This window comes from Nanorana parkeri, unplaced genomic scaffold (assembly GCF_000935625.1).
Source record: "Nanorana parkeri isolate BGI_ZX_2015 unplaced genomic scaffold, ASM93562v1 scaffold1380, whole genome shotgun sequence".
Classification (NCBI taxonomy): Eukaryota; Metazoa; Chordata; class Amphibia; order Anura; family Dicroglossidae; genus Nanorana; species Nanorana parkeri.
Genome location: NW_017307648.1, coordinates 132,066 through 144,859, shown reverse-complemented (window position 1 = coordinate 144,859; position 12,794 = coordinate 132,066). Strand labels below are relative to the sequence as shown.

The window sequence follows — 12,794 nt, the reverse complement described above, 5'->3', positions numbered from 1 at the left end:
GCAATGGACTAGTCCACCGAGTCACCCATAGGTCCTCAACGGACTAGTCCACCGAGTCAGCCATAGGTCCCCAACGGACTAGTCCACAGAGTCAGCCATAGGTCCCCAACGGACTAGTCCACAGAGTCAGCCATAGGTCCCCAACGGACTAGTCCACCAAGTCACCCATAGGTCCCAAATGGACTAGTCCACAGAGTCAGCCATAGGTCCTCAATGGACTAGTCCACAGAGTCAGCCATAGGTCCTCAATGGACTAGTCCACCGAGTCACCCATAGGTCCTCAATCAATCCTGCATGAGATAGGGCTGGTAGAGCCTTTATTTCCAGAGAACAGTAGGCCCGCAATATGAAGTGCTGGCCATCCAATGCAGATCTGGAGGAGTGAGATTTCTTTTAAAACGCATCTTCCAGTTTATTGCGATTCAGAATAAAATTACTATATTCCCGCAAATATCGGCCAAAGACCCATAGGGGTTGAAGCAAAAAGAACTTTAATCTTTATTGTGTAAACTACTAGTCCCATCAACACAACATGTAGTGGGGGATGAACAGAGGCAGGCATGTTTGAATTCCAGTCAGTCAGTGTGACAAGCATGACTGCCCTCATAGATACAATGGAGAAATTATTGTAGATGTGAAGGGACAGGAAGCTGTGTTATTTGAAGGATCACCAGGTGAATCGTGGGAGAAAAGAGAAACAAATGAAAACAACACACACCACATGCGAGGACTTTTAAGCTGCAGAATAATATATTTAATAAAAGATACTAAAGTCAAAAGGTTCTTAGACTTCTACTGGATGCTACTCCTTGAGGTTTAAAAGCCGGTCCCCTGGGCACTGGAGCTGACTTCCTGTTTTGGGATGGCTCCTTCCCTTTGCAGGGTCCTATAGAGCCAACTTTGTGTGTGCTAGTAAGCGGTGTGTGTCTACACAAACACAGCAAGACACTCCCCTGCTTCTTCCTCCAAGCTAGCACATGGTCAGCTGCTGGAGTCTGCCCTGGCCCTTGTGACCTTTTACTGGACAGGAAGTTCAGGGAAGCCTAGCTGAGAGGGTTGGAGCCACTTCTGAAGCATGATGGATGTGTTTGTGCAAAGATATACTTTGTGAGCAATGTAGATTTGGATTCTTTACTATAAAAACTGTGTTAATAAATTTACATAAATCACTCCTCCTACCCTCTTTTTTTTGAATCTCAGATATAGTCTTTTTATGCCGGCCCAGCACTTCTCTCATCAAGGCAGGAATGACATGGCTGTGCCACCTGCAGCCTCCCTTGGATTCAACCCACATGCATCACCGGAGGCATCAGGGCCATGTACGGCACATTGCTCATGCACAACGGCCCTTGTCAGGGGTCAGCTGCGAGATACCAAAAGAGGCAGCCAGCTGCTGATGTCACATAGGAAGATGGCGTCACAGAGGAAGACGGCGGCACAAGACTTTGCGTGCAGCGATGGGTTGCATCAGACAACACTAGACTCACCGAGTACGAGAACATGCTTTTTTTGTAGACTAGATAGTGGACAAGGTAAGAGAAGACCGAAAAATAAAAAGGTGGGTATTTAGTTCCTTAAGAGAAGTCCTGTGCACATGCTCAAGGTCACTGGGAAAAGTGCGCATACATGTGCACCGGAAGGTACATAGAATGCACACCAGCGGTATGACACAGGAAGTGATGTAGGTTTAGCACATACCGTATAAACAGGCATAGGTGGCTCCCTCATTGCTGATTGAGTCCAGTTTCCTGCTCCCTGAAGTCCTTGATTCTGGTTCCTGACCCGGCTCACCACTGACTGCTCCTCTCGCCTGCCTCTTGTGACTACCGGATTTGCATCTCGTCTTCTGCTCGGAACTCGACACCACTCCTGGTTCCTGATTTGGTACTTCGTTGCCCAGTTGGCTGGACCTTGGTGTGTGACCTCCATAGGTCCCCAACGGACTAGTCCACAGAGTCAGCCATAGGTCCCCAACGGACTAGTCCACAGAGTCAGCCATAGGTCCCCAACGGACTAGTCCACAGAGTCAGCCATAGGTCCCCAACGGACTAGTCCACCAAGTCACCCATAGGTCCCAAATGGACTAGTCCACAGAGTCAGCCATAGGTCCTCAATGGACTAGTCCACAGAGTCAGCCATAGGTCCTCAATGGACTAGTCCACCGAGTCACCCATAGGTCCTCAATCAATCCTGCATGAGATAGGGCTGGTAGAGCCTTTATTTCCAGAGAACAGTAGGCCCGCAATATGAAGTGCTGGCCATCCAATGCAGATCTGGAGGAGTGAGATTTCTTTTAAAACGCATCTTCCAGTTTATTGCGATTCAGAATAAAATTACTATATTCCCGCAAATATCGGCCAAAGACCCATAGGGGTTGAAGCAAAAAGAACTTTAATCTTTATTGTGTAAACTACTAGTCCCATCAACACAACATGTAGTGGGGGATGAACAGAGGCAGACATGTTTGAATTCCAGTCAGTCAGTGTGACAAGCATGGCTGCCCTCATAGATACAATGGAGAAATTATTGTAGATGTGAAGGGACAGGAAGCTGTGTTATTTGAAGGATCACCAGGTGAATCGTGGGAGAAAAGAGAAACAAATGAAAACAACACACACCACATGCGAGGACTTTTAAGCTGCAGAATAATATATTTAATAAAAGATACTAAAGTCAAAAGGTTCTTAGACTTCTACTGGATGCTACTCCTTGAGGTTTAAAAGCCGGTCCCCTGGGCACTGGAGCTGACTTCCTGTTTTGGGATGGCTCCTTCCCTTTGCAGGGTCCTATAGAGCCAACTTTGTGTGTGCTAGTAAGCGGTGTGTGTCTACACAAACACAGCAAGACACTCCCCTGCTTCTTCCTCCAAGCTAGCACATGGTCAGCTGCTGGAGTCTGCCCTGGCCCTTGTGACCTTTTACTGGACAGGAAGTTCAGGGAAGCCTAGCTGAGAGGGTTGGAGCCACTTCTGAAGCATGATGGATGTGTTTGTGCAAAGATATACTTTGTGAGCAATGTAGATTTGGATTCTTTACTATAAAAACTGTGTTAATAAATTTACATAAATCACTCCTCCTACCCTCTTTTTTTTGAATCTCAGATATAGTCTTTTTATGCCGGCCCAGCACTTCTCTCATCAAGGCAGGAATGACATGGCTGTGCCACCTGCAGCCTCCCTTGGATTCAACCCACATGCATCACCGGAGGCATCAGGGCCATGTACGGCACATTGCTCATGCACAACGGCCCTTGTCAGGGGTCAGCTGCGAGATACCAAAAGAGGCAGCCAGCTGCTGATGTCACATAGGAAGATGGCGTCACAGAGGAAGACGGCGGCACAAGACTTTGCGTGCAGCGATGGGTTGCATCAGACAACACTAGACTCACCGAGTACGAGAACATGCTTTTTTTGTAGACTAGATAGTGGACAAGGTAAGAGAAGACCGAAAAATAAAAAGGTGGGTATTTAGTTCCTTAAGAGAAGTCCTGTGCACATGCTCAAGGTCACTGGGAAAAGTGCGCATACATGTGCACCGGAAGGTACATAGAATGCACACCAGCGGTATGACACAGGAAGTGATGTAGGTTTAGCACATACCGTATAAACAGGCATAGGTGGCTCCCTCATTGCTGATTGAGTCCAGTTTCCTGCTCCCTGAAGTCCTTGATTCTGGTTCCTGACCCGGCTCACCACTGACTGCTCCTCTCGCCTGCCTCTTGTGACTACCGGATTTGCATCTCGTCTTCTGCTCGGAACTCGACACCACTCCTGGTTCCTGATTTGGTACTTCGTTGCCCAGTTGGCTGGACCTTGGTGTGTGACCCCCAACCTTCTTTCACCTGTTGTTCCTGCTTGACGTCCTTTGGCATCTGCACTGATCCTGTCCTGGCACCAATGCTACTCTGTGCCCACACATTCCCCGTTATCCCCATACACGGGTGCTGGACAAGAGACGCAAGAGGAGCCTACTCATCCATTCAGAGGTATCCCATATCATTTCAAACCAATGCATCCTCAGGTGTAGCTTAAATGGCCAACGGATGTCACCACAAGACTAAAGGAGATGAGGTCACCAGCACACCAAGGTCCACTAAAGCGATCAGTCTTTTATTGACGTTTAGATAAACATGGTGTCACAAGCAAATTAAATGTTCCAGAACCACACGTGGTCCCTCCATCAGGCAAAACAATGGGACCGTATGCGGCGTCACATTGTTTGGCCTGATGGAGGGACCACGTGTGGTTCTGCAACATTGCATGTGCTTGTGACACCATGTTTAGCTAAATCTCAGTAAAAGACTGATTGATGAAGTGGACCTTGGTGTGCTGGTGACCTCATAATCGCATCCATTCGGTCTCCATCAAGGTAGGTGACCGTTACACTTTAACCAGTTGACATCCGCGGTGTTAAACCCCCTTCCCATCCAGGCCATTTTTCAGTATTCAGCGCTGCGGTACTTTGACTGACATTTATTCCGTCATGCAGCTCTGTACTGAAATGAATTTTATACCCTTTTTTGGGGACAGATAGCGCTTTCTTTTGGTGGTATTTATTCACCACTGGGGTTTTATTTTTTTTTACTATATTAAGGAAAAATTACCGAAATTAAAAAAAAAAAAAAAAAAACAGGGTTTCCCCTATATTAAAATGATAAAACATTTATTATTACCCAATTTTTTGGTAAAATATAAAAGATGGGGTCACGTCGGGTAAAAAGACACTAAACATGTCAAGCCTTAAAATTGCGTGCGCGCGCGAAACCTCAAAAAACGATAATACCCAAAATTGGCCATAGGCGACGCTTTAAAAGCTGTTACCGCTCATCAGTTTAGTGTTATCAGTGATTGATGGCCCTAAAATGATTGCTCTCACTGCGACGTTCGCGGCGATATGTAACATGTGTAGCGCAATTGTAATTTTTGCGCGCTGGGGCACCGGACGCGTATTTACGTTTATAGGCGCGTAAACGTGGGGGTGGGGGAGTTAAACATTTTGGGGGTTTTTTTCCCCTTTTTTTATATCTGACTTTTATTTTATTTTACTTTTTTATATGTGACTTTTATTTATTTTTATTTATATTTATTTTTTTGCACTTATTGTTATTGCTATTACATAGGGGGATAACAATCTCCCTATGTAATAGCAAAGGCACACTGACAGGTCCTCTTTATGGAGACATTAGGGGTCTCTGTAACACACATCACTTCTGCATTCACAGCCCGGACGGAGATCAGCAAGGAGCTGATCTCCTGTCCTCCTCCTGACGCCCTCGGAGCCGGTCCCGGGATCCAAGATGGGGCAGCGGATCCCGGGAATCAAGGTGAGGGGTCAGGGGGGGAAAAAACCGGAAGCGCCGACCGCGCGTCGGGGGGTTGGTGCCGCGAACGAGCACATATAGGCGATTGGCGGGCTATGGACCCGCTGATCGCCTATATGTGAAACACCCGGTAACGGGTGTGTGCAACGGCCGGGTCTTTTCTGCCCGTGCGTGCCCGCTAGGGGGCGCGCGCGAGCAGAAAAAAATTGCCGTCTGGAGACGGCAACCCGCAGAGGTAGCAGTGCCGTCCGTCCGTTTTTTTACTACGGGCGGACGGCAAGAGGTTAAGGGTTCCACTGGTGGCAGACAGGGTGGTCTTTCCGCGTCTTCCCCTCGGAAATGCCCAAAACTGACGAAGGAAAGCACCAACAGAAGCCAAAGTGTCGCAGTGTGTCAAAAACACAAAGTACGACGTCCAGGACCAGCAAAAGGAGGCAACCTTCTTGACCCAATGGCGGCCACATGTTCAATCGGTGCCGGTGTTCTTTTGAGGTGGCCAACTCATCGAGATCCCCAACTTGTGATGTCACATACGTTGTAGATGATGGGATGGCGCTAGTTTTTGCAATCCTCGTTGGCTTCTCCACTTGCCGTAAGTGCGCCTTCAAAATTGTAATGGAGTTCCCCAACTCCCGTTGGTGCTCGTGGCATCGGATGCTTGCGCAGGGGCACTGCCGCAGATTGTACAGCTTGCTACTTCTCTTGGTTGGCTTTGCAGGCGCACTGACGGGAGTTGGGAGGTGTCAACGGGTTGGAGAATTCGAGAGAACACTGGCAATGGAGACAAGCCTGTATATAAGGCCAGAACCATCTCAGCGCCAGTTGAATGTTGTGAGCTCTCGACAAGTGGTATCCAAAGTCTAAGTTGTCCCTCAGTCAATACCCTCCCCACGGAGAGTGAGCATTACACCACATGCTTCCTGAAAAGTTTAACAACCCATTTTCGGTGGTGCCAGCTCACACCTGAGCATTGTCACCAGGGATTCATTTTGGGCAATCATGACATCAATTTGGCGTGCATTTTGCACCTAGCAACCGTCTCTTACTCCTAGTAACCATCTTGCCATTGGCTAAAACAAAGACGCGCATCAACAACACTTCAAGATTCCCCAAAAATGCTTATGCGCAAGGAGCGTCTTAATGTTACAACGCCAGAAATAACTTTGGCTGGCACGCTTAGCAGGGCTGGGGTGAATGCCAGCCATATCCAGAGCTCAGATAAGGGACAGATAGGCCTTGTAGTTACTCTGATCAGTATCCTCGCCATGATTTGCAAAGTACGTCAGAAAACTCCCTCAACTTGTCTCCACACCAAACACCCCGACAGCGCCAGGCCCGCCAGGTCCCACTCACCTTTACCACCCACCGCTCTAGTCTGTCTGTCACCATCCGCCTCACACTGCTTTATATACCTCTACCCCCCTGCTTTCCCATTGGCTGCCGGCCATTGCGCCCCGCCCCTCGCTGAAGCCCGTCCGGGAGGCGGGAGAGATGCGCGCTTCAAACATAAACCGAGACGACACGCTCTTTACCCCTCCGCTCCGTCAGGCGAATGAATGGCTGGGCGGGGACCGCTCGGCGGGGACCACTCGTTTGCCCTGTGGCCTGCCCGAGCATAACGCGTAAACCAAATAAAGAAATCTGAGCAATAAAGTTAATTGAGGAGGAAAAAAAAAAGCGTGACTCTCTTTGTTGTGTTCAGTACAATGATGAGGGGAAGAAGGGGGAGTGGCGACAGAGAGGAAGGGGCGGGGAAGAGCGGCCAGTCTCTCGGTGCATTGAGGCTCCGGCTTCCCCGGTGATCGCTCCGTCCGCTCCCAGCAAGGCGGGAGCATGTCCGGACTACGCCGTGCTCTGCTCGTTCCTGGAGCGCTACGGCGCCGTGCTGGACCTGCCGGAGCTGACCTTCCCGGAGCTGGAAGAGGCGCTGGAGGAGACCAAAGCAGGTGAGGGGGAGGGAGAGCTGGGCCGGCCAGGAGCGTGACTACCTATAAATGTGTCACCGGGAGACCGGATATCGGGGTCACCGAGCCGTATCATCCTCATCTTCTGCGTCACTGACCGTGTCATCCCCATCATGAGCATCACTAATCATATCATCCTCATCCTGAGCATCACTAATCATATCATCCCCGTCCTGAGCCTCACCGACCGGATCATCCCCGTCCTGAGCCTCACCGACCGGATCATCCCCGTCCTGAGCCTCACCGACCGGATCATCCCCGTCCTGAGCCTCACCGACCGGATCATCCCCGTCCTGAGCCTCACCGACCGGATCATCCCCGTCCTGAGCCTCACCGACCGGATCATCCCCGTCCTGAGCCTCACCGACCGGATCATCCCCGTCCTGAGCCTCACCGACCGGATCATCCCCGTCCTGAGCCTCACCGACCGGATCATCCCCGTCCTGAGCCTCACCGACCGGATCATCCCCGTCCTGAGCCTCACCGACCGGATCATCCCCGTCCTGAGCCTCACCGACCGGATCATCCCCGTCCTGAGCCTCACCGACCGGATCATCCCCGTCCTGAGCCTCACCGACCGGATCATCCCCGTCCTGAGCCTCACCGACCGGATCATCCCCGTCCTGAGCCTCACCGACCGGATCATCCCCGTCCTGAGCCTCACCGACCGGATCATCCCCGTCCTGAGCCTCACCGACCGGATCATCCCCGTCCTGAGCCTCACCGACCGGATCATCCCCGTCCTGAGCCTCACCGACCGGATCATCCCCGTCCTGAGCCTCACCGACCGGATCATCCCCGTCCTGAGCCTCACCGACCGGATCATCCCCGTCCTGAGCCTCACCGACCGGATCATCCCCGTCCTGAGCCTCACCGACCGGATCATCCCCGTCCTGAGCCTCACCGACCGGATCATCCCCGTCCTGAGCCTCACCGACCGGATCATCCCCGTCCTGAGCCTCACCGACCGGATCATCCCCGTCCTGAGCCTCACCGACCGGATCATCCCCGTCCTGAGCCTCACCGACCGGATCATCCCCGTCCTGAGCCTCACCGACCGGATCATCCCCGTCCTGAGCCTCACCGACCGGATCATCCCCGTCCTGAGCCTCACCGACCGGATCATCCCCGTCCTGAGCCTCACCGACCGGATCATCCCCGTCCTGAGCCTCACCGACCGGATCATCCCCGTCCTGAGCCTCACCGACCGGATCATCCCCGTCCTGAGCCTCACCGACCGGATCATCCCCGTCCTGAGCCTCACCGACCGGATCATCCCCGTCCTGAGCCTCACCGACCGGATCATCCCCGTCCTGAGCCTCACCGACCGGATCATCCCCGTCCTGAGCCTCACCGACCGGATCATCCCCGTCCTGAGCCTCACCGACCGGATCATCCCCGTCCTGAGCCTCACCGACCGGATCATCCCCGTCCTGAGCCTCACCGACCGGATCATCCCCGTCCTGAGCCTCACCGACCGGATCATCCCCGTCCTGAGCCTCACCGACCGGATCATCCCCGTCCTGAGCCTCACCGACCGGATCATCCCCGTCCTGAGCCTCACCGACCGGATCATCCCCGTCCTGAGCCTCACCGACCGGATCATCCCCGTCCTGAGCCTCACCGACCGGATCATCCCCGTCCTGAGCCTCACCGACCGGATCATCCCCGTCCTGAGCCTCACCGACCGGATCATCCCCGTCCTGAGCCTCACCGACCGGATCATCCCCGTCCTGAGCCTCACCGACCGGATCATCCCCGTCCTGAGCCTCACCGACCGGATCATCCCCGTCCTGAGCCTCACCGACCGGATCATCCCCGTCCTGAGCCTCACCGACCGGATCATCCCCGTCCTGAGCCTCACCGACCGGATCATCCCCGTCCTGAGCCTCACCGACCGGATCATCCCCGTCCTGAGCCTCACCGACCGGATCATCCCCGTCCTGAGCCTCACCGACCGGATCATCCCCGTCCTGAGCCTCACCGACCGGATCATCCCCGTCCTGAGCCTCACCGACCGGATCATCCCCGTCCTGAGCCTCACCGACCGGATCATCCCCGTCCTGAGCCTCACCGACCGGATCATCCCCGTCCTGAGCCTCACCGACCGGATCATCCCCGTCCTGAGCCTCACCGACCGGATCATCCCCGTCCTGAGCCTCACCGACCGGATCATCCCCGTCCTGAGCCTCACCGACCGGATCATCCCCGTCCTGAGCCTCACCGACCGGATCATCCCCGTCCTGAGCCTCACCGACCGGATCATCCCCGTCCTGAGCCTCACCGACCGGATCATCCCCGTCCTGAGCCTCACCGACCGGATCATCCCCGTCCTGAGCCTCACCGACCGGATCATCCCCGTCCTGAGCCTCACCGACCGGATCATCCCCGTCCTGAGCCTCACCGACCGGATCATCCCCGTCCTGAGCCTCACCGACCGGATCATCCCCGTCCTGAGCCTCACCGACCGGATCATCCCCGTCCTGAGCCTCACCGACCGGATCATCCCCGTCCTGAGCCTCACCGACCGGATCATCCCCGTCCTGAGCCTCACCGACCGGATCATCCCCGTCCTGAGCCTCACCGACCGGATCATCCCCGTCCTGAGCCTCACCGACCGGATCATCCCCGTCCTGAGCCTCACCGACCGGATCATCCCCGTCCTGAGCCTCACCGACCGGATCATCCCCGTCCTGAGCCTCACCGACCGGATCATCCCCGTCCTGAGCCTCACCGACCGGATCATCCCCGTCCTGAGCCTCACCGACCGGATCATCCCCGTCCTGAGCCTCACCGACCGGATCATCCCCGTCCTGAGCCTCACCGACCGGATCATCCCCGTCCTGAGCCTCACCGACCGGATCATCCCCGTCCTGAGCCTCACCGACCGGATCATCCCCGTCCTGAGCCTCACCGACCGGATCATCCCCGTCCTGAGCCTCACCGACCGGATCATCCCCGTCCTGAGCCTCACCGACCGGATCATCCCCGTCCTGAGCCTCACCGACCGGATCATCCCCGTCCTGAGCCTCACCGACCGGATCATCCCCGTCCTGAGCCTCACCGACCGGATCATCCCCGTCCTGAGCCTCACCGACCGGATCATCCCCGTCCTGAGCCTCACCGACCGGATCATCCCCGTCCTGAGCCTCACCGACCGGATCATCCCCGTCCTGAGCCTCACCGACCGGATCATCCCCGTCCTGAGCCTCACCGACCGGATCATCCCCGTCCTGAGCCTCACCGACCGGATCATCCCCGTCCTGAGCCTCACCGACCGGATCATCCCCGTCCTGAGCCTCACCGACCGGATCATCCCCGTCCTGAGCCTCACCGACCGGATCATCCCCGTCCTGAGCCTCACCGACCGGATCATCCCCGTCCTGAGCCTCACCGACCGGATCATCCCCGTCCTGAGCCTCACCGACCGGATCATCCCCGTCCTGAGCCTCACCGACCGGATCATCCCCGTCCTGAGCCTCACCGACCGGATCATCCCCGTCCTGAGCCTCACCGACCGGATCATCCCCGTCCTGAGCCTCACCGACCGGATCATCCCCGTCCTGAGCCTCACCGACCGGATCATCCCCGTCCTGAGCCTCACCGACCGGATCATCCCCGTCCTGAGCCTCACCGACCGGATCATCCCCGTCCTGAGCCTCACCGACCGGATCATCCCCGTCCTGAGCCTCACCGACCGGATCATCCCCGTCCTGAGCCTCACCGACCGGATCATCCCCGTCCTGAGCCTCACCGACCGGATCATCCCCGTCCTGAGCCTCACCGACCGGATCATCCCCGTCCTGAGCCTCACCGACCGGATCATCCCCGTCCTGAGCCTCACCGACCGGATCATCCCCGTCCTGAGCCTCACCGACCGGATCATCCCCGTCCTGAGCCTCACCGACCGGATCATCCCCGTCCTGAGCCTCACAGACCGTACCATCCCCGTCCTGAGCCTCACCGACCATACCTCCTCCATCTACATCCATGGGATCTGAACCCATCAATGTGATATGTTACAACTTCCTGTCCTCAGACGTGGCGGCCGCATTAGTTTTAGTTATTGTCACCTGGGGATCCTGTCTCACTTCCTGTCCTGGAGTGACAACGCTCAGTCACTGTACCCATGGAGGAGCAGCGTTGTCACTCCAGGCTGCTCGCTCTTGATTTGGACTGCAGAACACCTACCTGCCTCCTCATCTCCAGAACATAGAGGGGAGGTGATCTGTAGTTCAGAGGTGAACAGGTTTCGATGGGATATGTAAATGAAAGACGTTCACTGTTACATGCGATTTTCAGCGTCCAATGGGGTTCCGGCTTATTGCAGCGACCAATCAATTGATTTGTAGTATTGTCGGCAGGTAAAGATCAAATGGACGATGCTCGTTGTCAGATTCTAGGAAGCAATAGATCAGGGGTGGGCAATCTCAGCATTACAGCTGCGCTGAAACTACAAATCCCATCATGCCTTTGCCTTCTGGTAGTCATGCCTGTGGCTTTCAGTCTTGCAGTGGCTCATGGGACTTGTAGTTCCTCCACCACCGGAGGGCGGCAGTAGATCAGTGGCTGATGTTGGATCGTTCTGTGACAGAGCTGAGCAGATGATTTTCCCTCCAATGTGCCAGTCAAAAAGAAGGATACCTCTGTGAGAAACCTGTGATGGAAGCTGCTACCGGGTCACACGCAGTCCTTCCATCACTACTCTGGAGCTGGGATGCAGCTCAGGAATAGGTTTATGTCTGCAGTCTCTGACCATCTCCTGTAGCGTGTCTGCAGTCTCTGACCATCTCCTGTAGCGTGTCTGCAGTCTCTGACCATCTCCTGTAGCGTGTCTGCAGTCTCTGACCGTACCCTGTCTGCAGTCTCTGACCGTCCCCTGTCTGCAGTCTCTGACCGTCCCCTGTCTGCAGTCTCTGACCATCCCCTGTACCCTGTCTGCAGTCTCTGACCATCCCCTGTAGCGTGTCTGCAGTCTCTGACCATCTCCTCTACCGTGTCTACAGTCTCTGACCATCCCCTGTACCATGTCTGCAGTCTCTGACCATCCCCTGTACCGTGTCTGCACTCCTTTGTCAGAAAGTATCAGTAATGAGATATTCTCCTTGCCGGGCTGTCTCGGGTTTGACTTGTTTGTAGATAGGAAAGGGGTAAAGCTCATACTAAGGTATATGTTTGCTGTCCAGCTTGGGTGGGATTTTGCTTCACTTCCTGTCCTGGAGACACACCAGGAAATTAGATGAGTGAAATGTCCATCTGAGAAGTTTGGATTTGCTGTGACTTTGGATGATGATGATTGGCTGTCAGGACAGACAGAGGGGTGACTCTTGACCCTGCTGGGCCACCATCACTGCGCCATGCAAAGGTCCAGGGATTGGACTGCGGAGGATCGGGGGAAAGTCCCCTTGTTGTTTGGGGCGCGGGGAAAATACCGTGTGAGCCCTACCATCAGTCCTGTGTCATGCCAACAGTAAAGCATGCTGAGGCCGTTCATGTGGGGGGGGGCTGAGC

At 54.6% G+C, this 12,794-nt stretch overlaps 1 protein-coding gene across 1 annotated transcript in view; it reads left to right on the top strand.

Annotated features, from left to right (window-relative positions):
* Positions 1 to 6,434: 6,434 nt before the first annotated feature.
* RSF1 (remodeling and spacing factor 1) overlaps positions 6,435 to 12,794 on the top strand; it is a 29,803-nt gene continuing 23,443 nt past the window's right edge. The window contains exons 1-2 of the mRNA XM_018569688.1: positions 6,435 to 6,596; positions 7,022 to 7,265. Coding sequence (XP_018425190.1) covers positions 6,435 to 6,596; positions 7,022 to 7,265 — 406 coding nt within the window. The remainder of the gene's footprint in view (positions 6,597 to 7,021; positions 7,266 to 12,794) is intronic.